The 26,026-nt window shown below is 36.0% G+C and overlaps 2 protein-coding genes across 3 annotated transcripts; both read left to right on the top strand.

Annotated features, from left to right (window-relative positions):
* Positions 1 to 4,299: 4,299 nt before the first annotated feature.
* LOC115975893 (nascent polypeptide-associated complex subunit beta-like) lies at positions 4,300 to 8,639 on the top strand. Its single transcript, XM_031096931.1, has 6 exons — positions 4,300 to 4,387; positions 4,812 to 4,879; positions 5,398 to 5,546; positions 5,676 to 5,732; positions 6,071 to 6,109; positions 8,276 to 8,639. Exons 2-6 carry the CDS (start codon positions 4,812 to 4,814, stop codon positions 8,443 to 8,445), a joined length of 483 nt encoding a protein of 160 aa, XP_030952791.1. The 5' UTR covers positions 4,300 to 4,387; the 3' UTR covers positions 8,446 to 8,639.
* On the top strand, positions 4,327 to 24,369 carry LOC115975895 (nascent polypeptide-associated complex subunit beta-like). 2 transcript variants are annotated; one of them, XM_031096935.1, is made up of 6 exons: positions 4,327 to 4,387; positions 18,403 to 18,470; positions 19,011 to 19,159; positions 19,267 to 19,323; positions 19,654 to 19,692; positions 23,947 to 24,354. In XM_031096935.1, exons 2-6 carry the CDS (start codon positions 18,403 to 18,405, stop codon positions 24,114 to 24,116), a joined length of 483 nt encoding a protein of 160 aa, XP_030952795.1. In that variant the 5' UTR covers positions 4,327 to 4,387; the 3' UTR covers positions 24,117 to 24,354. The 2 variants fall into 2 exon arrangements, with proteins under 2 accessions (XP_030952795.1, XP_030952793.1); XM_031096933.1 differs by lacking the exon at positions 4,327 to 4,387 and adding an exon at positions 17,855 to 17,987 and having other exon boundaries at positions 23,947 to 24,369.
* Positions 24,370 to 26,026: the final 1,657 nt, after the last annotated feature.

Below are 26,026 nucleotides of genomic sequence, written 5' to 3'. Positions count from 1 at the left end.
AATAAAATCTAATTAGAACACATTACCATCATATATAATTTAGTATTGTTGCGGTCGACATACTTTCGAGTGATCGGATGGTATCAGCGGTAATAGTCATGATCGCGAGGCATCTCACCAGTCTGAGAAGGTGCATGGCAAAGTCGTTGTTGTCTCATATCCCATGTAAGGATATACGGTCCATGCTCCTCCCTCTAATTCTTTTCCACCCTCCCACGCAAGTCTATTTTATGCAATCTATCATCATACACAACATGGTCGGGCCGCTCCTACGCCAACCCAAATTGTCAAAGGACACGGTCTGGGTGGTGTGTCTCTACTATGCAAAAACACACAAGTGGCACCCTTGCCGTCCACGTATCCCTCCCTACAATGCAAAAGTCAAAAAGGTGGCTGAAGTCTGCCACATATGGCTGCCACATAATCTACAATAGAAACAAAAAAGAATTATCATAACATCTTAAAAGGTGAAACAAGGGAGAATACATAGATAAAGGAAAAACAAAAATTAAAACAAAAGATATGTTAAAGCAATGATTTTAACATATTCTTAAGGAAAATTAATATAACCAAACAGAATTTTTGTATATTATTACCTGGTCCAACCGCACTCTAACTAATTGCTCACAATAGTGGATCAACGCCATTTCGGATGGCCTACTCTTTGGGCTTGGCACCCGTACCCACCTACAATTATGAACGAATAACATAAGATAAGATAATACCACTTAGTTACTAAGAAAAGTACAATTCATAACACACTAAATATCAAGAAAATACTTACTTAAATGCAAGTGGAGCTTTTGGCCATGGACCATAATCACATCCAGGTAGGGGCTCTATCCTCGAGCATAAGAATGGCAACCTCGCCCATGCCCAATACTAGACCAATTGCAATGCCCCACCAATCTGCAATGCCTCTTTATCGCTTGCCCGGCACAACTCTCTGTACAACCATGCCAAGCAACCACTACCCCAACTATATTATGGCGGATCACAAAGGTTCCTCAGGAACTCCAAGAACATTAGATGCACCCTATCTCCCAACTTGTCCATGAAAATCTTATCCCCTAGTAGCGCTAAAATATAGCACCGGGCATACTAATGTATCTGAATCTTCGTTACATCATAAGGTAGTGGCTCTGCAATGCGCTTAACAAGGCGGCTGATGAGAATTCTTTGCCTCACCAAAATTTTGTTGTCATTCGCTGGAACTCTAAAACCAAGCAACTCCTCACACAATTGCCTCCAATACTCATCCACCACAGCAGTCGGCCCAACCAAGACCTCCCCATCTATAGGAAGTCTGAAAATGACCTCCACATCTTCTAGGGTGATTGACATCTCACCATGTGGAAGATGGAACGTATGAGTCTCTAGCTGCCATCGCTCAACTAGGACCGATATTAGGCAATAATCTATCTCTCTAGAAGGGGTCCTAAACAATCCTTCTAGCCCCACCAACTTGATAATGTCAATCACCTTATTATCTTGCATCGTTATGTTTGCCATCTCCTCAGCGTGACCACGGCACGTAAGTGGGCCCAGGTCCTGCAAAATCAATAAAAATTATAGCGGTTGTTAGAACTAGATATACAACTTTGAAAAAACTTGCTAAAAGTCAAAGACAACGTAAAAATTAAAGCGGTTGTTAGAACTAGATATTTCACCTCGCCATTCCAATTGTCCTTTGATCGATGATTTCGTTGTTGCGTCAACAATGAAGGATCTTCTAGACCAGGGCACACGATCTCTAGCTCCTCATCCATCCGAAGCTCCATACTGCAAAGAGTGCTACTGTGAGATCATACATAGTGGCAGACGTACATTATGATCATCACAAATTAAGCATTACCACAACACACAATGATTTCACATGAAAATATAAAAAATAGTTCACTGCATAAAAGATTTGAAATATTACAGCTAAACCACCTCTGATGCTCTAAATGAAATGATTTGATATTTGCATAAAAATTAAGAAATGTCTCCTCAAAGCATAAAATGCAGTATTATAAAAAACGTGTGACATCAATGGCAAGAAGAGGAACTACAAATGTGCAGAGATTTATGATTTTTATTTTGGATAAATGGGGATGTGCTTTTAAAAAATAGATAAAATCAATCTATAAGTTAAAGAAAACCAAAATAGGAAGAACAAATTATTATTTTCTCAAAATATTTTTATAGATAAACGTAAATATACATGTTTAAAACTTGAGCTTTTGCCCACCTGTGCTTAACTCCGTTTGGTCCCCATTACCCACTTCACCCTTAGACATTAGAAAAACACATTTTTATACAAATTTATAACAAAACATGGATCAAAAGTGAAGCCCCTTAGAAAACTCCTCACAAGACCTAGAAACTTCAAAATCCCCTCTTTGAATCTAATCTAGAAATCATGTTACATTTTTAGTCCATCACATTAAATCAATTAAGAACAATAATGAATGGGTCGAACCAGCTGAGCCAATATTTGGCAAAATCGATAGCAATATTGGTGTTTGGAAACAATGACTACCTTAACAACTACCTCTTGCCATCCCTCTATTCTTCCAGCCACACCTATAGCCCCCAGATTATGCAAACCTTCTACCCAATCGCGATCCCCGCCTTATTTTGGTATATTTCACAATTTTATTTTCTCTATCTTTTTTCTCTTTTATAAATTCAATGAATCATTTAGAATATATATGGGTCTTTATAAACACAATAATAATTTAGAGACTGTAACCTTTGTGTGGGATTAGTGAACAATTTATATGAAATGGTTTACTGCATGCATTGCAGGCACTGTACGGTATGGGATTAAGGAAGTTCTTATTAACAGGAGTGGAACCACTTGGTTGCATCCCATACCATAGAGCTAGTGGTCAAGCCTAGCCAAGAAGGTGTACTATGGATTATGTGAATCAGATTCTTGGTACCTTCAATGTGTAGCAGCAGTTTTATGGAATGAAATAAACTAATTGTGCTGATGTATCTTCATAGACCAAGAACTACAATACTTTTAAATCAAGCAAATCCCAAAGAGTTAAACAGAATCTTCTGTGTCAGATAGTAAGAACAAATCTATATGCTAAAAGCTGAGTACAGAACAAGGAAAACCCATGAAAGTAATGTCACTTTGAACCCAAGAAATTGTTGCAAACAACTTCAACTGTAAAAAAATCACAACAAAATAAGGTATCAAAACTCAAAAGCCTCAATTTTTTTTTTAAAAAAAAAAAATTGTAATTATAACCCAAGAACAAAAATAAGAGCACAAAGAAAAGCACAAATTTCTCTAATTTTGAGCCCAGTGAAGAAATTTGCATCATTTCTACACAAACTATAAGTAAAGACATATTACACTGCTCCAAAGAGTTCTGCAACATTTGCAACCACCCCATAACAAAGATTTTACTAACATAAATCCCAGCAAGTAAACACATATCAAGCATTATTACCCAAAAACCAACAAAAAATAGAGACAAAAACAAAACATGACAGTAACCCAAATCATACAACAAGTAACAAAACAAATCCGTCTAACTTAAATCTTACACTAACAAGAAAAACTAAAGCACTAACAAGGGAAATTATCAAACACAAACACTTGGGCTAAACCCAGATGGAATAATTATTTAAAAAGCTCAAATTTTTATAAGAAAAACATACCTTCAAACTTGAAAAAATCTGAACTTCCATTGGTAGGGATGAAAGGGATTTTCAAGGTATGGGTGAGGCTGAAGCCGATTGTGAGGAAAAGGGATTTTCAAGGTATAGGATTTTCAAGTTTGAAGCCGAGGAAAAGGGATTTTCAAGTCTAAAGCCGATTGTGAGGAAAAAGAGAACGTTTGAGGGTGAGGGTGATTTTTGTTGCATGCCGAGGGTTGAGAGACTGAGAGAGTGTTTGAGAGACAGAGTGAGAGAGTGTTTGAACTGAGAGAGAGTGTTTGAAAGTGTTAGATTGATATATTGTGCAGATTTCGAGCCTTATAAACTTGAAATCTACCTGGCTAAATTTCGTCCACCTAGAAAATTTGTCCACATAAGTGTATTGACAAATCGGGCAAAATGAATTTTAAAAACTCGAGTTCTAATTGGATCTCGAGTTTTAAAAACTCGAGAGGCTAGTTTCACATATTCTTTCAAAACTGGGCAACTAACGAGATTATTACCATAGTAAAGGTTATTTGGAAAGGGTGTTCAGCTAATGTTTCTTGGAAGAAGGAAGGGTAAAAAGGGAATTAGGCATTCGAGTAGAGGAGGGCATATTTATTCCCTATCTTCGCCTGTCAAACCGAGAGAGCTCTCTTTCTCTTGCCTGCGTACTGGCGCGGCGGCTTTTGCTTCTACTCGTTTCATATTCTGCCTTGCATATTTTATTACCAAAACAAAGGTACTCTTTTTTTTTTTTTTTTTTAATGTTGTTTCTGTATTTGGTTTTCTGTCCTAGTTTGATTCTTTAATTGACATTTCTTTGTTTTGCCTCTTCAGTTCACTGTGTTAAGTATTTTCGTTTTATGCAGAAATTTTAGCCCATTTTGCTATTTCTCTTTTTCTTTCCAGTATATAAGAAAAAAGAAAGGCTCTTGAAATTTTCTCAGCAGCCTAACAGGGTACAGTATCTGCAAAGTGCTAGGGTTTTGGTTAATTTTCTTTTTCTTTAATCTATTGGGTTGAAAAGAAGCTTCTTTTATTTGAAAACCCTTATCCCCCAATTACTTTCATTCACAATTTTGTTGGACTTGGATTCAGATTTGGGACCCAAAAGCATTATATGGATAAGGGTTGTCATTGATTCAGTGTTTTTCACTGCTCAGATGGATAGGGAGAGGCTCATGAAAATGGCTGGTGCCGTTCGTACTGGTGGAAAAGGAAGCATGAGAAGGTGTGACATTCTTTCTAGAATATGCAAACTTTCATTTTGTAGCTTAATCAACTAAACATAAAAGTTTATTTTTCACTAGAAAGAGCTGCGCATTTTGTAAAAACAAATAGAGTGATAGGTGGACCACAACATTGGTCAGTAATAGGAAGCATTTTTTTATTCTTTACTTTTTATTTGAATCAATACCAGCTATTTGTTATGGGAGAAGGAAGTGTTATTTGAGTCAGACAAATGTGGGATATGATTATATATGATTTAAACGTTAACTTTGTCTGGAATGAAAATTATTCTATAAATTTTTTTAGTTATAAACCAGTAGGATTTAATTCGATAAACATTTGGAAGAGATTCTCCAAGCTTCATTCTTCTGATTCAAAATTTGATATCAGAAAGATTAAATCATGTGTACTTTTAATTTTCACAAAAACTACATAGTGTATCTGTTTGTTGCTTTTGTTTAATGTGTCAAAGTTTATTTGAGTTTGACGCGCAACTGTCTTGTGTGCTTTTGTGCTCAGAAAAAAGAAGGCTATTCACAGAGCAACGACCACTGATGATAAAAGGCTTCAGAGTACGTTGAAGAGGATTGGTGTGAACACTATCCCAGCTATTGAAGAAGTTAACATTTTCAAGGATGATGCAGTCATCCAGTTTCTTAATCCCAAAGGTTAACCTCCTAACCTAAATATGCCTTTAGGATTGTGTAGCCTAAGCTTTTTATCCCAATGATGTTTTTGAAATTGATTTCCTATTTGGCAACCAATGACTAATAAATTTTTTTTATCTTGTATCCCAGTTCAAGCTTCTATTGCTGCCAACACTTGGGTTGTTAGTGGTTCTCCTCAAACGAAAAGTATTTTCTCATTCTCTTCTTCTACCATTTAAATTTGCTAGAATGCTTGTCTGCATTTATTTTTTGGTGGCTTTTTTTCTGTATTTTTATGTCTTTCAAGATGTAGTCTACATAAGTTGCTGAAATAGTAGGTGGCCCATTTAAATGTTGATATATTGCTGAGGGTCTTCTAACTTTATGCTTAGCATTCCCAGATTTTCATTCATGTCATATAATAAGCTTTAAATCAGATCTTTTAAAGGGGCATTGAATTTTTGCCACGGATTTTTTGCTGCTTCACATCTATTTCTTTAATAATTTTCAGCGGAAAAGAACTAAGACTTGAACTTGTTTTTCAGAATTGCAAGATATTCTCCCAGGGATCATCAACCAACTAGGTATGATGCCATTATATTTATTTTCCTTACATTTAAATCATAATTTTTTGGTTCTAATGGTTCCATATTAGCATTTGTCGGCTTCCTGAAATTTGAGACCACAGTACAAACAAATTGCTTCTTTGGCTTGCTAACCTGAGGCCTTTTGTCTTTCTAGTTAACTGACATTAAATGTTTCTTAAATGTGCCTTGAATATCTAATTGATTTGTACATAGTAGACTAGTCAATCCAATTTTTCCCTTTTTTTTGGATTAGTAAGTTATGCATGCACCCATTGCCTGTCGTGGAAGTTTTGACATGATAATTTGGTAATTATATGCTAGTTGCAATAAAGAAAATTATGAAACCAGGGCATTGACAATAGAGAAAAGCATGAAAAGCCAGGGTTTCCACTACAGGAACTTTATTGTCTGTTATCCATTTCCAGTGAAATCAAAATCCCCAAGATTCAATTTCCTAGTCTTCTTTCTGAATTTAAAAATCAAAGATGGTGAATCCAAATGATAAAATCTTCAGCTTTTGACTCTCGATTCTTAAACAATGAGATTTTATGGTTTTCATTGCAAAATCCTACAAGAAGTTGCTGGAGGATGTGTTCAAATGTTGGCAATGGCTTGGTTTCATGTGGTTTGAGTCAGGTTTTAATCCCGGCTTCTGAAAAAAACTACTCAAATCTGGATTTCACCTTTTTATGAAAGATTTAGGTTTATTCTGTAGAATTATAGCCTCCTTTAAATTTGGTCCATTTCTGATCTCCTTGTTTGAATGCTACATCAAATGCAAATCTTAAGGCTGTACAATGGCAAATATTTAAGTGATGTCTTTTTTTCCCTACTTGACTCTGATCAAATGACTTTATTTTTATTTGACTCATTTTCCTGAGCTAGCAGATTACTTTCTTCTTTTTATGTTTGTCTAGCCCCCCTGAGAAACACACACACTTGCACGTGCGCAACATGCATTTGAAAAAGGGAAAGAAATGCCCTTGCCCTAATGAATGAGAGAGAGAGAGGAAATGAAATATACATCTGGTTGGCCTAACTATTGATTTGCTTTTTTCCTTTGGCGAAATATTTTATATATACCTTTGATTGTGAATTATCTTAACATACAAAGTTTTTATTTGCCAAGAAAATGACCCTTGGAAAGTTTATGGCTGCGTTTGAATCGACTTCAAAGTGATTCCGGAAATGATTTTCCGGAAAATAGGGGTGTTTGGTTGTTACTTCAAATTCGGTCAAACTGAAAAGCATTTCCAGTTGACCGAATTTGAGAGCCAAAACAACGGAAATGATTTTCCGTTTCTATTTTTACTTTAAAGTACTTCCGGCCTTGGAAAATAGAAGAGAGAGAGAGAGAGAGAGAGAGAGAGAGAGAGAGAGAGAGAAAGAGAGAGATCGCGACATCACCGGCTGGCGCGGTAGCGCCGATCGCGATCTCCGCTTCAATCTTCGCGCGATCGCGATCGACGCATCGCGCTGCCGATCGCAATGCGCCGATTGGAGAGATCGCGATCGACGCATCGCGCCGCCGATCGCGATGCGCCGATCGCGATCTCGCCTTCGTTTGTCCGGATTTGATGATTTTTTTCTGGGTTTTGTTTGTGTTTTGATGAATAAATGATATTATATAATCGTTTGGTAACCAAGAAAATGTGAGAAAATGTGAAAATGTGTTTTCTATGCTATTTTCATGAACACAACCAAACATCAGAAAATATTTTCCGAAACATTTTTTGAAATGCAACTAAACACATGAAAACATTTTCCTTTCCGGAAATACTTTTACACGAACCAAACACAGCCTATATCATATTCATGTTGTTGGAGTTTTTAAATGGGAAATGTCTCTTTTATTCAATAATCTATGCTTATGTGATTCAAATGAAGAGTATTAACAGCTTAAGTGAGAGTAATATAAAATAAATATTCCAGTGCTGATCTTTGATTGATTGACAATGTTAATGAGGCTATTTTAACCCAAGGAGTTATATTAATTTTATTAGATTATATGGCTGCAGGACATTATTTAGCTGGAAATTACTCTTTTCTAGTAGTCTTGACAAAAACTAATTCTATGGACTTTCTGGAAAAGAATTTATTATGTTTTGTTATCTCAATCCAGTTGACTAACCTACACTGACATATATGGGTTTCAATTTTTAGGGCCAGATAACTTGGACAACCTAAGGAAGCTTGCGGAGCAGTTTCAGAAGCAGCAACCACCTGCTGGTGCACAAGCAACACAAGAAGAAGACGATGATGAAGTCCCAGAGCTTGTTGCTGGTGAAACATTTGAAACTGCTGCAGAAGATGGTCATACTCATACTTCTTAGACTGGTTGTATGAATGGTTTCCTATATCAATTTTAATACTTTGCTGGGCATTTCTTTCCCCTTATGGCCTTCTGCTCTTGTGATAGTCACTTTTCTTGATATGTGTTGTTGAATCTAGTGAAAGAATTGTAGCTTGTATGAGACCTATTATATCATTTGAATGGCAGTTTTTATCGAGTCATGCGGCCCTTCCATACACTGCATTATTGCTCTTTCTGTTTCTTTTATTGTATACATTGATGGGCGAGTATCATCAGAGATTATACCAACCCGCCAACCTCTTTTTACCATTTTGATTCTTTTTGAAGACATGGCTTCGGAAGTTTTAATGTATAAACACTAAATTGTGTTGGAAAGTATCACAATTGCGCCTGTATGGACTTTGCATGACACTATATAAGAGCATTCTCATCAAGAATGCTATAAAATATAACATTTAACATTTCAAAAAGTTTCTTTATTCATTTTAACAACCTACTTTACAATACACTTAACATCAAAGGTTTTATTATCTTACCACTTCATTTAAATTTTTTTTTTTTATTCTATATTCATTTAAATCAACAATTACATTCATTGTGATATGAAGTAGTCAACAAGCATGAGAAAAATCGTAGTAGTGAAACACCATAAAACTAACTAGTTCTTTTGGCTGGAAAAATCGTGGAATTTTGCATATATCCGGCTGCAAAAACACAAGCATGGGAACAGAAAAGTTTTGGTCCCATTGTGAGGACTGTGGAAGGTAGTCTTGTGTGGATGGAAATCAAATCTAGGAATGTTGTCCTAGAAATGGAGAATTAGAATGGCTTGATAATCAATCGCTCAGTCCTTGTGTCTCATTTATAAACACAAACCCATCACTCCGTGCAAGGTCACAATCTTGTGATTGATAAGCTCATAACCTTGTGAGGAGTTGTATCCTTTCTAACAATTGCAAATATCGACAAAGTTTGTAGCACTAGTAGCACTTGTCATAGGTCACACCTATCTAGCCAGGCAATACACCTTCATAGAGAATGCATTGAGTGAAGGACCACAATTGTTATGGTACTTGTAGTGCCAAATATACATTATATATATATATATATATATATATAATGTCCTCATTGGGAAATTTAGGCAGACAGTTCTCTATTAAGGATTAAGCTAAGCCTTCTTCACACCCTCTCCTACCAGTCATTCAGATTCGCCCCACCCACCCAACCTCCCTCCATCTTTCTCATTCAAAGCTAAAGGAAACCTTTCTCTCTCTTCTAACTTTCCCTTAGCCTCATCATCTTCTCACCATGTCGTGGGCAATTTGGCACAAGAACAAAGCTGTGATTCTAGGAGAGTAGATGATAGACACAATAAGGAAGAATCCCCTTACCATATTTAGGGAAACAGACAAGGAGCTTCAGAAAGCATGGAATTTCATCTTTCTAGTGACGAAAAAGAGTATGAGGGGCGACAACCTTCCTCTCTCAAACCCAGCTTTGCACCACACTCCGAACCCATGGTGGAGGTTTCCCCTTGATTACTTTCTCCTACTTCCCCTAGACAGGAGCCATTGAGCAGCTTAAGCAATCCTTTGCCTCGAAATATTGCTGGATTAGTTGGAATTACAATTGGTCCCAGTCTAAATCCAATCCTAGAAGAATCTTCTAGAGCATGCGATAACTCTTGCCCAAGGGATATCAATGACCCACAAGGATTTTTTTCCCAAACCTATGAGTCCTTTAGAAGGGCAATGAAGCCTTCCTTTAGAAATATGATTTGTGACTTGACATCTTTTCATTCTCTTGGAATTGTGGTGATCACTGAAACTCGCATTTTGGGCAATAGAGCTGGAGACATTCTTCGTCATCTTTCTTTTGATGACATTCATACCACTTATGACATTGGTTATGCTAGTGGTATCTAGCTTTGTTGGCGTAAAGACATAGTTGATCTGGAAGTCCTCTCAGCTACAGAGTAGGAAATTCAAGCCATTGTTAAGGTACATAATTAAAATTTTTCTTGGTTGCTTTCCTCCATTTATGCTAGTCCTAAGTTTGAAGAAATGAAAGCTCTTTGGGAAAATCTCTACACAGTCTCTAGCCTTCACTCCTTACTATGGTCAATAGTTGGTGACTTCAATTGTGTGCTCACAAACTCAGAAAAATCTGAGGAACACCATGTTGATTTAAGAAGAACCACAGCCTAAAGTGATTGTATGAAATCCTGCAACATGATAGATTTGGGTTTCTTAGGTCCTAAGTTCACTTGGACTAATTGTAATGGTATTTCAGGCCTCATTCAGTTGAGAATTTGATTGTCGTTAGGCTAATCCAAGATAGTGCCTTGCCTTCCTAAAGGCCCATGTTACTCATCTCCCCAGGGTTAGTTCAGATCATTGCCCTCTCCTCTTCAGCTTGGACAGCTCTATGTCAATCAAACTTGAGAGGCCTTTTCACTTTGAAAAAATGTGGCTTCATCACCTTGGTTTTCCTACAGTTGTAGAGAAAGCTTCGGCTCCCCCCAATAATCTTGACCAAGGCATTATCTCCTTCAATGCTCTGGCGACCACCTAGAATAAATAAACTTCTGCAGCCGATTTTCCCGGAAAAGAAATGTCCTTACAATATTACATTGCCTCCAAAAAGCTTTAGCTACTAGGCATTCGTCTTTTCTTATCTCCTTTGAGCAAGAGCTATCCTTGGAATATGTTACTATTCTTAACCAAGAGGAAGATTTTTGGTCCCTAAAATCCTGGCTAAACTAGCAAATTCATGGAAACAGAAACACAGCCTCTTTTCATGTTAAGATGATTACAAGAAGGGAGCAAAACAAAATTTTTCGCTTGCAAAACCATCTTAGGGAATGGTTAAACTCAGAGCAGCAAATTATGGACCTTATCCTTAACAGATTCAAGGACTTATACAAATCCCAACACCTTGCCTCCATCTCCCACTCTGAATTTGATGTTGATTGGGCAAAATCTCTTTCTAGTGAGGATTCCTCCTTTCTCTGGTATGAAGTTATGCCCCAAGAAATCAACTCTACTCTCTTCTCCTTCAAGCCTTATAAAGCCCCCGAAGAGGATGGTTTACATGCAGGCTTTTGATAGATTGGAATGGAGCTTCATTAGAATGGTTCTCATTTACTTCAGCTTCCCCTCAAAGCTCATCTCCTTGATTATGAGCTGTGTTTCCTCCACTTTTGTCTCCATCCTTTTTAATGGTGAGAAACTTGCCCCTTTCAAGTTTTTCCGCGGCCTTAGACAAGGGGACCCCTTTTTCCCCTTATTTGTTTATTCTCTGCCTTGAATATTTGGGTTTGCTCATTCAAGGTCAGTTGTCTTTTGGCTTTTGGAAACCAGTCAAAGCCTCTCAATTGGGACTTGCCTTCTTTCATCTCTTCTTTGCCGATGATCTCACTATATTTGCTCATGCCACCCTTTCCAATGCTGATGTTATTAATGAAGTATTTACTAAGTTTTGTATCTAGGGACAAAAAGTTATTAAAGAGAAGTCACTCATTCTATTCTCTAAAAATACCCGAGTCATGTCACTTTGCTGTCTACTCTAATCTTGATATGCTTGAAAACAAGAAGTCCGACAAATATTTGGGATTTCCTCTTAAATTCTCTGATCGTGGTTAGAGAGATTTTGACTTCATTCTTCGCAAAGTCCAAGACAAGTTGGCTAGCTGGCAAGCTAACCTACTGTCCCTTGCAAGTAAAAGGGTCCTTATTCAATTAACGTCAAGCCCTATTCCTGATTATGTTGTGCAAAGAGCCTTCATTCCAAGCAGAATATGTAAAGAGATTGATTGTACTAATTGGAACTTCCTCTGGGGTTCTACAGCTAGGAAAAGGAAGCTTCATTTAGTGAGTTGGGACAAGGTAACTCTTCCAAGAAATATTGGAGTTCTTGGTCTTTATTTTACTAACTTCTTGCCAAGCTAAATAGGAGAATCATTGCAAAACCCGATTCTCTTTGGGTTTGTGTGCTAAAGGCCAAATATCTCACCTCTCATAACTCCTATTCTCATTGGTCTTTTAGGAGACCAGGATCAAGAACTTGGGCTACTTGTAAAATGGCTAAGCCTATTCTTGACTTTGACCTTAGAAAAGGGGTGAATTCTGGCAGTAACACCCTTTTTTGGCATCACAAATGGACATCTCTAGGCACCATTATTTCTTGTATCCCTAGATCTCTTAACATCAATGAAGACTCTTCTCTTGTTAATCAAGTTCTAGATGAGAATAAGAAATGGGATTGGAGCCCCCTCTCTTTTGACTTACGTAGATCCATTACTGACAACCTTCAAGCCACCCCTCTCAATCTTCTTATTGTGATGACTCTTAGGCTTGGGGTCCTTCCAAGGATGGAAACTTTACTCTCAAAGCTGCCTACCGCTTGGCAAAAGGATTATGCCCACAAAATCCACCATCATTTTATGCTAACTGGGTTTAGAAAGCTAAGACTACTTAGAGAATCCAATTTTTTTCTTTGGCTCTGCTCCTTCAACAATATCCCTGTGCGAGATATCTTGAGTTCTAGAGGTTTAAACATTAATGGCTCTTACTCCATTTGCTGTCTCCATGATGAGTCCATCATCTATCTCCTTCAAGATTGCCATTACTCAGCTTCCTTTCAGGAAGAGCTCAGTATTCCTCACAATCTCAAATCTACCTTGCTCTTGCTTATTCATAACTGGCTCCATATAAATGGTACCTCCAACCTTTCCTCCCTCCACCATAATATTCCTTGGTGCACCTTATTTCTCTTCAACCTATGAGATCTCTAGCTCAACCAAAATTTGGCTACATTCCAAGCAAAACCTCCTAACTCCAATATGTCCAAGGATTGTGTTCTTAAGATTGTTGAATTTCAATATCTAATCTCAGGCAAATCTCCCCTTCGCTCCTGCTATACATACTACATTTGTTGGGAAAAACCTTCCTTGAGTTGTAGTAAGTTGAATACAAATGATTCGGTCTCTCCCAACTCCGCCTATGCTGCAGGTGGTGGGCTCATTCGTAATTCCAATGGAAATTGGGTTCGAGCCTTTTCTCATGCAATTGGGACTTTTCCATCCTTCTGGCAGAGCTCTGGGTTTTAAGAGATGGGCTACTTATGACAAAATCTCTTAGGATTGAAAAGCTCATTGTCAATGTGGATGCAGCAGATATAATATCACTTGTTTCTAATTCAAATTCTACAAATAGACTAACCTAGCCTCTTGTGGTTGACTGCATGGCCATTCTTCAAACTTTCCATTAGGTGAAAATCGGGCATTGCTTTAGAGAGGCTAATAGAGCAGTAGATTTTCTTGCTAAATATGGTTGTTCTCAAGTAGAACCTTTTATTATTTTTTCTCAGCCTCCTCTTGCTTAGAGGCTTTGCTTTTGGATTGTAATTTGGCTCCTATTCCTCAATCTATTCGAGCTCCCCCTTAACTTTATTTAACAGACTCTCTTATTTCCAAAAGGAAGAAGCACTCTACTAGGCTTATGGTGAGAACATTTTCTGGGGTAGTGTTTTTTTTTGTAACCTTTGGATAGTTTACTTGTCATGTGTCATTCATTAGTTTTAAAATGGGAGAGAACGAGGGACTTATAGACTGGAGGAGAGCCAGACCCCTAGTCCTTACAATGGCTTACGCAAAACATTATTTAAGCTAAAACATGCCTAACAAACTTTTTTTTTTAAATGATTCATATACGAATTAACAATTCATTAATTAAAATGGATTTTTAGATATAGAGATTATCCATAAAGTAGATAACATTGTAGCTTAGGCAAGTTAAATTTTTTTTTTTTTCTCCCTTGTAATCTCTCTCACTCTCTCTTGCACACACCAAACCTGCCATGCTCGAATTCACAAGATTTTGCATCCTCAAAATTCTAGGAGTTGTACACACAAGCTTTTTAATCTTAGTTAATTCATGGTGTAACGAATTGAAGGGTGAACCAACCACATCACTTAGGAATTAGAGTTTTTACATTTTCAACCTTGATCAAATTCTCAAGATCACAGAATATGAATCACTTTTTTAGTCAACCAAGTTCAAAATTCATCCATACCATTCAATGCAAAATTTTGTAAAAATACATGATTACTACAATAATAGTGTAGATTTATACTGGCACTATTTATTTTGCATTTAACTTTTTATTCTTTTTTATGTATTCTAATGATGAATGAAGAGGGTAAATATTGCTTATTGTATACAAAGAAAGATAAAAAAAATAAAAAAAAAATCATTAAAAATTAATATTTTAATGAAATTTAATATAAAATAGATAATCTAATGTGAGATGTTTTAAAAAGTGAGATGTATGACGGAAAAAATTGGTTCTTCTGACAAAATAAATTTTTTGCACAAGCTGATGTGAATGATCTAAGATCTTAGCCTTTTGGCTAAGATCAAGTGTGAAATAGCTCTAATCAATTAAAAAGCAATTGCTTACAAAGACAACCACTTCAGTAAACAATTTTGACCCCTTTTTTTAAGCCTTTCATTGTTCGGTTGGCCAACTTATTATTTGTTAATGTGAGACAAAAAAAGTGATTTTAAAAAATCGTCTCAGATGATAGTCTCTCTTGTTGTTTCAAAAAGTATACTTTAGTCCTTGTAAAAGGATAAATTTCAAAATTAATTAATTTTAATAAGGATTCAATATAAAATCCCTTATATACGCCCTCAAAAAAAACAATGATATATCATTTACAGATTCCCAAATGTCCTCTAACTTCAAATTCCCAACCACTTTCTTTTAAAATTTCTATTCATAATTAATTTCCAATATCAAATAACTGAATAAGTCTCCATGGGCTTCTTTCTAGGGAGAAGTTTCTTCACGTCCAGCAATATATGGGTATGAAAGAATTAAGCAAACTATCTACCGCATTAGAGACAAAGATTTCAATTAGTATGAATTTCTCAAGAGCTTGCTACCTTATTGGTAGTTGAGCTATGTCATCTTCATCGTCATCATCATGCCAAGAAAACTTGAGGTGCGTGTCAATTGCAAGCAGCATTAATCGGTGGTGGAGTTGAATCAATGGCTAGGTTTCAGTGGTTGTTGGGTTAGGATTGGTGTCGGGTCATTTTGATGTGGTCGTTTTGGTGATTTCTAGGTTAGGATTGGTAGTTGCTAGGTTGGGATTGGTGGTGGGTTTCGGTGGTTGTTGGGTTGGGATTGGTGGCAAGGATTCAGTGGTGGGTTGTTTCAGTGGTTGTTTTGTGTGGTGCAACAACGGTGGGTGGTGGGTTGGGATTTTGGTTGTAGGGGGTGGTGGTTGCTTGTAGGAGGAAGAAAGAGAGAGAGTAAATAAAGATGAAAGAAAGAGTAAATAAATAATAATAAAAGAATATTTAAATGAAGAGGTAAAAAAAAAAAGAAAAAAAAAAAAAAGAGTTTAGGATGTTGGTTGTATTGTAAAGTGATATGATATGATAGATAAGGTAACTTTTTAGATGGTAAAATAACAATTATTATGCAAACCCGGATGTGAATGCTCTTCAGAGGAAAAATCAAAACCATCCTATGCACCCAAAATTTTGTTTATAATGTCAATAGTGTGTGTGTATAATGTCAATAGTGGGGGAGGGGGATTTGAACCATATTCTCCTATTAAATAAGAGGAGATTATGCCATTAAATTCCAAGACTATTTACGTGTGGCCAATATGTGTGTGTATGTGTGTATATATATATATATATATATATATAAACAAATAAGAGTATCCGGACTTCTTTGAGCATTTAATAATTCCTTTAGGTGCATGTAGTCCCCCACAAAGATTATACCATTAAATTATAAGACTCTTGACGTGTGGCCAAACTTGAGTGGCTAAAAAATTGTACCCATTTAAAGTTCAACAAGCTACAAAAGAGTAATTTAAACTGAAGTTTAACAAACTACAAAATTGTAGGCAAATATGTCATTTTGATAGTATTCAATTTGATTCTTATTATTTTCAACTTGTAATCAATTTGGTCCATACCACCAAATCACAACTTTTCTTACACTTTCTTAGTAACCAAATACAAATCAAATTTACTAATCTCCAACTCTAATAGACAAATATATACTTAGCAACTAAAACAAACTTAGATTTGGACCCATAATGACTGTAAATTAAAAATAACATTTTTTTTTTTTTTGAGAAGGAGATTAAAAATAACATATGCAAACTTGACTACAGGTTAAAAATAAAAACAATTAAAAAAATTGATTACTACCAAAATGTAATCCCAAAATATATGGAATAATGGCATTTTGGCCAAAAATGAATTAGGTTAGGTCATAATTTTCTGACCTGACCCGACTCGACCTGAAAAATACATGACCCAAACCCAATTTTTTTTTTTACCCAAAACAAAAATGGGTTGACTCGTGAACCGACCCGTGTTTTTTGCGGGTCAACCCAACCCGAACCATTTTTTAAAACTTTTTTTTTGGTAAAAAAAATAATAAAATTAAGACAACATTGGTTTAATTGTTTGTTGCGAGCTTTAAGGAAACAACTGAAACATTTACATAACTGTATGTAAATTAATTGAAAGATGAATGATTAAGCATTCTGTAATGAGTAAAAAATTTTAGATATCAAATAGTAAAGTACATGCCAAGATAATCTTGTTACAGTAGAGTTAAAAACATAGATTTAAAATTATAGACATGTGTGAGAAATATTCATAAGTGTGAAAATAGTGAAACCAAATTATCAAATTAGCATAAATTATGAATGCTTAAACCTATTTTTTAACAATTTATGTCCAAACTAAACGGCTTTCAAAATAAATTATGATATTTCCTAGAGTGTGTGTTGCTTAATAATGATATGATATTCATAAAAGAAACCATATATAAATAAGTAAACAATCAAACTTTAATGTATATCTCAAATTGAAATAGAGTACCAACCACAATTGATAATAGATTATAAAATTAATTTTCAAGATTGTAAGTTTCTTATATGTTTTTATTCTTTATCAAATGAGTTATCCAATAAGTCATTTGTAATTTTATTTTATATTTTGTGATGTTGATATTGTGTAGAAATAAAATTTATGCATTTGTTTTACTTATCTTTGTATTATTTTGTTTTAGATAGCAATGTTAGGATTTGTATAATTTTAAAATTATTGGGTAAATATTAATATAACTGAGTTTATTATTGATATAAGTGGTGAATTCAAAGTAGTGTATTTTACATCAAATAATTTGTTACATGACTTTCTAAATGGCAAATACATGTTATTTTCTTTATTAAAAAAAAAAATATGTAAAAAATATGGGTCAACCCGACCCGACCCACAACCCAACCCGACCCGACCCGACCGTACCGTTTTGCCATGTCTAGGTCCTTACGTTTATTGGAGGGAGGGAGGGTAAAAAAGGAATTAGGCATTCAAGTAGAGGAGGGCATATTTATCCCCTATCTAAATCTTCGTCTCTCAAACCCGACAGAGCTCTCTTTCTCTTGCCTGTTTACTGCCGCCGGTTTCTGCTTCTACTCGTTTCATATTCTACCTTTCATATTTTATTACCAAAATAAAGGTACTTTTTTTTTTAATGTTGTTTCTGTATTAGGTTTTCTGTCTTAGTTTGATTCTTTTATTGACATTTCTTTGTTTTGCCCCTTCAGTTCACTGTGTTAAGTAGTTTCGTTTTATACAGAAATTTTAGCCCGTATTGCTATTTCTCTTTTTCTTTCCAGTATATAAGAAAAAAGAAAGGCTCTTGAAATTTTCTCAGCAGCCTAACAGGGTGCAGTATCTGCAAAGTGCTAGGGTTTTGGTTGATTTTCTTTTTCTTTAATTTATTGGGTTGAAAAGAAGCTTCTTTTATTTGAAACCCCTTATCCTACATTTACTTTCATTCACAATTCTGTTGGACTTAGGATTCATATTTGAGACCCAAAAACATTATATGAAAAAGGGTTGTCATTGATTCAGTGTTTTTCCCTGCTCAGATGGATAGGGAGAGGCTCATGAAAATGGCTGGGGCCGTTCGTACTGGTGGAAAAGGAAGCATGAGAAGGTGTGACGTTCTTTCTAGAATATGTATACTTTCATTTTGTAGCTTAATCAACTAAACATAAAAGTTTATTTTTCACTAGAAAGAGCTGCTCATTTTGTAAAAACAAATAGAATGATAGGTGGACTACAACATTAGTCAGTAATAGGAATCTTTTTTTTTTTTTTTTTTATTCTTTCCTTTTTATTTGATTCAATACCAGCTATTTGTTATGGGAGAAAGAAGTGTTATTTGAGTCAGAGCTCATTGGCACAAAAATGGGATATGATAACATATGATTTAAACATTAACTTTGTCTGGAATGAAAATCATTCTATAAATTTTTTTTAGATTATAAACCAGTAGGATTTAATTCGATAAACATTTGGAAGAGATTCTCCAAGCTTCATTCTTCTGGTTCAAAATTTGATATCAGAAAGATTAATCATGCATACTTTTAATTTTCACAAAAACTACGTAGTGTATTTGTTTGTTACTTTTGTTTAATGTGTCAAAGTTTATTTGAGTTTGATGCACAACTGCCTTGTGTGCTTTTGTACTCAGGAAAAAGAAGGCTATTCACAGAGCCACGACCACTGATGATAAAAGGCTTCAGAGTACATTGAAGAGGATTGGGGTGAACACTATCCCAGCTATTGAAGAAGTTAACATTTTCAAGGATGATGCAGTCATCCAGTTTCTTAATCCCAAAGGTTAACCTCCTAACCTAAATATGCTTATCCCACCAATGTTTTTATAATTGATTTCCTTTTTGGCAACCAATGACTAATAATTTTTTTTTTTTAATCTTGTATCACAGTTCAAGCTTCCATTGCTGCCAACACTTGGGTTGTTAGTGGTTCTCCTCAAACTAAAAGTATTTCTCATTCTCTTCTTCAACCATTGATATTTTCTAGAATGCATGTCTGCCTTTTTTCGGTAGCTTTTTATGTGTCTTTATTTCTTTCTAGATGTGGTCTACATGAGTTGCTGAAATAGTATGTGGCCCATTTAAATGTTGTAATATTGCTGAGGGTCTTCTAACTTTATGCTTAGCATTCCCAGATTTTCATTCATGTCATATAATAAGCCTTAAATCAGATCTTAAAGGGGCATTGCACTTTTGTCACGGACTTGTCACTGCTGCACATCTATTTCTTTAATAATCTTCAATGGATAAGAACTAAGACTTGAACTTGTGTTTCAGAATTGCAAGATATTCTCCCAGGGATCATCAACCAACTAGGTATGATGCAATTATGTTTATTTTTCTCACATTTAAATCATAATTTTTTTGTTCTAATAGTTCCATATTAGTATTTGTCAGCTACTCGTATTTTGAGACCCTAGTACAAGCAAATTGCTTCTTGTGCTTGCTAACCTAAGGCTTTTTGTCTTTACTAAGTTAACTGATGTTAAATATTTCTTAAATGTGCCTTGAATATCTAATTGGTTTGTATATTGTAGACTAGTCAATCCAATTTTTGCATTATTTTTGGATTTGTAAGTGGGTTAGAGTTTGCTTGCTTAGATGAGTTTGAGAGGCTTTCTCTTGGGGGGGTGTTTGAGAAGGAGGAGATTCTTGAGGCTCTTAGGGAGGCAGAGGGTGATAAGGTTCTTGGGCTTGATGGGTTTACTATGGCTTTCTTTCAAAAATGTGGTTTACTGTGGCTTTCTTTCAAAAATGTTGGAGTGTGCTAGATGGTGATATTATGGATATATTTTTTTTTTTTTTTGGTAGATTTTCGTAGGCAATGTGTCTTCTCTTAATGCCACTTATGTTTAATCCCTAAGAAGACCAATGCTATCAATATTAAGGACTTTTGCCCAAGTCTTGTGGGTATCCCATATAAAACTTGGCTAAGGTGTTGGCACATAGACTTAGTAGTATTTTGGGTAAGCTCATTTCTAACTCTCGGAATTCCTTTGTTGGAGGGAGACAGATCCTTAATTCGGTTTTGATTGCCAATGAATGCTTGGATAGTAGAGTGAGGAGTGGTACACCTGGTGTGATTGTTATGTTGGATATTGAGAAGGCTTATGATCATGTGAATTGGAATGCCTTATTTTATCTTATGGAGAGGATGGGTTTTGGGGAGAGGTGGGGGAGATGGATGAGTGCTTGTATTACTACAGTTAGGTTCTTTGTTCTTATCAATGGATCTCCAGAGGGTATTTTTGATAGTTCACGTGGTCTCTGTCAAGGGGATTCCCTGTCACCACTCTTATTTCTCTTGATAATGGAGGTGTTGAGCAAGTTGTTAAAGAGAACAAAGGAGGGCGGTTTTCTTTTGTGGTTTTCTAGTTGGGACCCAGATGCAAGGGGGCTTGAATATTTCTCATCTCCTTTCTGCTAATGATACTATATTATTTTGTGATGCTTCTAGGGAACAATAATAATTATATGTTCGGATGGTGTTGATCTTCTTTGAAGCTATCATGGGCTTGAAAATTAATGTTTGCAAGAGTAAGATTGTTCTAGTAGGTGAGGTAGGGTAGGGAATCTGAATACCCTGGCTCATTTGCAATGTTGTAGGGTGGGTAGCCTGCCTATGACTTATTTCTTGTGGCTCACTATAAGGATGCATCAATTTGGAATCCTATTATTATAAAAATGGAGAAGAGGCTTTCTGGAAACCTTTATATTTACCAAAAGGTGGCAAACTTACTCTGTAAAAAAGTACTCTTTTGAGTCTTCCTTCTTATTTTTTATCTTTGTTCACCATCCCTCAACCTTTGACAACTAGATTAGAAAGGATTCAGAGGAATTTCCTGTGGGGGAATTCTGAGGAAACTTTTAAATATCCGTTAGTTGCTTGGAAAAAGGTTTGCAGGCCGGTGGAAATTGGTGGTTTGGGGATCCAGAAGATTGGGTTGGTTTAACCAAGCCTTGCTTGGAAATTGGTTATGGCGTTTTGGGAAAGAGAGTAACAAGTTGTGGAGACAGGTTATAGTAACCAAATATGGTGTGGCTAGAGGGGGGTAGTGTACTAGAGGTGTGAGAGGGACTCATGGATGCGGGATGTGGAAGAACATTAGGGCTGGTGCAGAGAGCTTCTTTGGACAGTAGGGTATGATGCAGGGGAGGGTCAATGCATTCAGTTTTGGCATGATCCTTGTTATGGGCATACTCCTCTCAAGGAACTCTTCCCAAATATGTTTGCATGTTCTTTGTCTAAAGAAGAGTGGATTTCTAACTTGGTTATTTCTGCATCAGAAGGGGAAAGGAGTTGGAATTTACAATTCCGTCAAGCTTTTCATGATTGGGAGTTGGAGGGTTTATGTTCTCTTTTTGAGATTCTTTATTCCAATATGTTGAGGGGTGAGGGGGATGATAACCTGACTTGGAAGTTGACTCCGTCTGGTGTGTTTGAAGTGCGCTCTTATTATTTGTTCTTGTATGGTTCTCTTACGGATGATTTTCCTTGGGAGAGTATCTAGTGTGTAAACGTACTTAAAAGGGTATCTTTCTTTTTATAGGAAGCAACATGGGATGGGATACTTACCATTGATAATCTTGTTAAGAGAGGCTGGTCCTTCGTTAATAGGTGTTGTTTGTGTCGTTGTGAAGGGGAATCTGTGGACCATCTTTTGCTACTCTATCATTTTGCTTATGCTTTATAGAGTGAAATTTTTTGGTGTTCGAGATTCAGTGGGTGATGCCAAAGTCAGTTGTTTCTCTCCTTTTTGCATGGAGGAATTAGTTCAAAAAGTATTGGTCAAATATTTGGATTATGGTTTCGGGGTGTCTAATGTGGTTAGTTTAGCAGGAACTATTTGAAGATAAAGAGAAATGTCAATAACTATTAAAATCTCCTCTTTGGTACTCTATTTCTGTGTCTCGAGTTTGGGGTTATACACAATGTATTTCCATTCATGCTTTTCTTCGTTCTATTAGCTTTACTCCTTGAGTTTATTGTATTCATTTCCAGTTCAGAGTGTCCATCATCGTGAACACTTTGAAATTTTTTATCAATAAAATCTCTGTTACCTATCAAAAAGAATTACTAAGTTACACATGCACCCAGTGCCTGTTGTGGAAGTTTTGACATATGATAATTGGTAAGTAGATGCTAATTGCAATAGAGAAAAATATGAAACCAGGGCATTGACATCCACTACAAAAAGGAACAATTACAATAGAGAAAAACATGAAAAACCAGGGCATCTACAGGAACTTTATTGTCTGTTATCCATTTCCAGTGAAGTCAAAATCCCCAAGATCCAATTGCATAGTCTTCTTTCTGAATTTTAAAAATCAAAGATGGTAAATCCAAATGATAAAATCTTCAGCTTTTGACTATTGATTTTTAAACAATGAGATTTTATGGTTTTCATTTCAAAATCCTGCAAGAAGTTGCTGGTGGATGTGTTCAAATGTTGGCAATGGCTCAGGTTCATGTGGGTTTGAGTCAGATTTTAATCCTGGCTTCAGAAAAAACTACTCAAATCTGGATTTAATCTTTTTATGCAAGATTTATGTATGTATTCTCTTAAGGCTAAATGCTGCTAGCTTGAGTTCTGAAGGTTTATTCTGTAGAATTATAGCCTCGTTTAAATTTGTTCCATTTCGACATGAAATGCAAATCTTAAGGCTATACAGCAGCAAATATTTAAGTTTAATGTTTTTTTTCCTACTTGACTCTGATCAAATGACTATTTTTATTTGACTCTTTTTCCCGAGCTAGCAGATTACTTTCTTCTTTGAATGTTTGTCTAGCCCCCCTGAGAAACACACACACTTTTGCACATGCAACATGCAACCCAAACCAGTAACATTTGAAAAAGGGAAAGAAATCCCCTTGCCCTAATGAATGAGAGAGAGAAGAAATGAAATATACATCTGCTTTGACTCTGAATTATCTTAACATACAATGTTTTTATGAGATAAGAAAATGACCCTTGAAAGTTCATGTGTGTACAGTGTTGCCCCCCATTCCCCCCCCCCCCCCCCCTCAACTCCCAAATCTTGGCTTGAGAAGGTCCCAAACAATTCTGCCTGAAGACTCCATAGCTATCGAGCATAGTAGTTCAAATATTGCTTTGAGTGTCATTGATTGCCAGTACCTCTTCCATCTTTGTTGACCTCAGTAGCTCTACGTCTGCTGATGTCAAACAGCTCACACAGAAAATTATATAATATTCATGTTGTTGGAGTTTTTAAACTGCGAAATGTCTCTTTTATTCAATAATCTATGCATATGTGATTCAAATGATGAGTATTAACAGCTTAAGCAAGAGTAATATAAAATAAAAAAAAATACTCCAGTGCTGATCTTTTTGAATGATTGTGGGAAATGAGGCTATTTTAACCCAAGGAGTTATATTAATTTTATTAGATTATATGGCTGCAGGACATTATTTAGCTGGAAATTACTTTTTTTCTAGTAGTCTTGACAGAAACTAATTCTGTGGGCTTTCTGGAAATGAATTTGTTGTGTTTTGTTATCTCAATCCAATTGACTATCTTGCACTGACATATATGGGTTTCAATTTTTAGGGCCAGATAACTTGGACAACCTAAGGAAGCTGGCGGAGCAGTTTCAGAAGCAGCAACCACCTGCTGGTGCACAAGCAACGCAAGAAGAAGACGATGATGAAGTCCCGGAGCTTGTTGCTGGTGAAACCTTTGAAACTGCTGCAGAAGATAGTCATACTCATACTTCTTAGACTGGTTGTTTGAATGGTTTCCAATATCAATTTTAATACTTTGCTGGGCATTTCTTTCCCCTTATGGCCTTCAGCTCTTGTGATAGTCACTTTTCTTGATGTGTTGAATCCAGTGAAAGAATTGTAGCTTGATGAGACCTATTATATCGTTTGAATGGCAGTTTTTATTGAGTCATGCGGCCCTTCCATAAACTGCATTATTGCTAATTCCCTTTTATTGTATACATTGATGGCGAGGCTCATCCTTGGATTATACCAGCCCACCAACCTTATTTTTACCATATTGATGCTTTTTGAAGACATGGCTTAGGAAGTTCACTAAATTGTGTCGGAGAGTATCACAATTGCACTTGTACGGACACCATATAGGTGCACTAGTCCTCACGTTCACAATGGCTTACGCAAAACACTATTTGAGCTAAAACATGCCTAACAAATTTTTTTTTTAAATGATTCATATATGAATTAACAATTCATTAGTTAAAATGGATTTTGAGCTATAGAGATTATCCATAAGTAGATAACATTGTAGCTTAGGAAAGTTAATTTTGTATTCTTTTTTCTCCCTTGTAACCTCTCTCTCTCTCTCTCTCTCTCTCTCTCTCTCTCAAACACACGAAATCTACCATGCCTGAATTCACAAGATTTTGCATCCTCAGAATTCTTGGAGTTGTACACAAGCTTTTAAACTTAAGAAAATTCACGGTGTAACAAGTAGAAGGGTGAACCAACCACATCTCGTAGGAATTAGAGTTCTTGCAGTATAAGTGTTGATCAAATTCTCAAGATCAAAGAATATGAATTTTAAATTTGTCATTTGTCAAGGTAGCAAGCATCAATCCATTGTTAGTCTCAGTCTTGAGCTCATACTCACATTAGTGAATCAAACCGTCCATAGCCAAAAACATATAGAGCAAGGTTTTGTACCTTCAACAAAGATGCGAAGCTAGATGAGAACCCGATGTGTGAGGTTGCTGAAGAATAAATGGGAAAAAAATATTTTAATAAGAGTAGAGAAATGGAAGTGGGTTGTATGTGAGAGTGAATAGGCAAAATAGAAACTGTAGCTCTTTATGTTAGAATATGCCTAAAATTCCTATTAAAAGAAAAAAAAAAATGCCTAAAGCATTGCTAATGCAGCTCCACTACTTTATAGATTTTTCACACGCGCGCATACATTTTTTTTTTTTTGGTGAAAAAAAAAAATGGGTAGAGGGGGGCGACCAGTGTGGCTTCCCTACTTGGACGTAACCATAGTAGCACCCTACCCGCTCCCGGGCGAGACCCCATACTCCCGGTCTGTGAGAAACTCACTTATTATTATTTTGGACTGTTTGGGATGGAGATGGGATATAAGGAGCACCAACACAAAGCTAGTTGTTGAGGCTCGAACCCAAGTCCTGAGACTTGCCAGCTCGAACCAACACACACGCATACATATGAACTATAAACTAGACTGCATATGTAGTTATGTACAGTGTACACACAAAATATGCTTGCACCATTATCCATATGCACACACACAAATACATAGAGTAAGAGCATCTCCAAGAACCTTTTTATTTTCTCACTCAAATTTGAAAAATAAACCAACTTTTCTGTATTAATTATTCACTTTTTTAAAAAACACACCCTCCCAGAGCCTCTCTATCAATCCTTTACTTCATTCAAATTTTTTATTCTTATTATTCAGCATTCACCATACAATACTGCCTTGTTTTAGAGGCACCCTTGAAAGGCCTTAACAATTACAATTGCAATCGCTTCTCAAACCTCCATAGTTCCCTCCACCACCAAGGTCATGGGGTCCATATTGGGTCAAATCAGGATCTCTATCATTTGTTTTTTATTATTCTTTCACACGTTTGTTTTAGTTCTATGTTTTTTATTATTCCTTCACACTTTTGTTT

The sequence above is a fragment of the Quercus lobata genome, chromosome 2, assembly GCF_001633185.2.
Source record: "Quercus lobata isolate SW786 chromosome 2, ValleyOak3.0 Primary Assembly, whole genome shotgun sequence".
Taxonomy (NCBI): Eukaryota; Viridiplantae; Streptophyta; class Magnoliopsida; order Fagales; family Fagaceae; genus Quercus; species Quercus lobata.
Note: the sequence above shows the minus strand (reverse complement) of the source record. Positions and strands in the feature narration are given on the sequence as shown.

Coding starts and splice junctions, on each gene's coding strand:
- LOC115975893 (XM_031096931.1), top strand. CDS start 4,812: ATGGATAGGGAGAGGCTCATGAAAATGGCTGGTGCCGTTCGTACTGGT. Junction 5,547..5,675: donor CCAGTTTCTTAATCCCAAAG/GTTAACCTCCTA, acceptor CTTGTATCCCAG/TTCAAGCTTCTATTGCTGCC. Junction 6,110..8,275: donor AGGGATCATCAACCAACTAG/GTATGATGCCAT, acceptor TTCAATTTTTAG/GGCCAGATAACTTGGACAAC.
- LOC115975895 (XM_031096933.1), top strand. CDS start 18,403: ATGGATAGGGAGAGGCTCATGAAAATGGCTGGGGCCGTTCGTACTGGT. Junction 19,160..19,266: donor CCAGTTTCTTAATCCCAAAG/GTTAACCTCCTA, acceptor CTTGTATCACAG/TTCAAGCTTCCATTGCTGCC. Junction 19,693..23,946: donor AGGGATCATCAACCAACTAG/GTATGATGCAAT, acceptor TTCAATTTTTAG/GGCCAGATAACTTGGACAAC.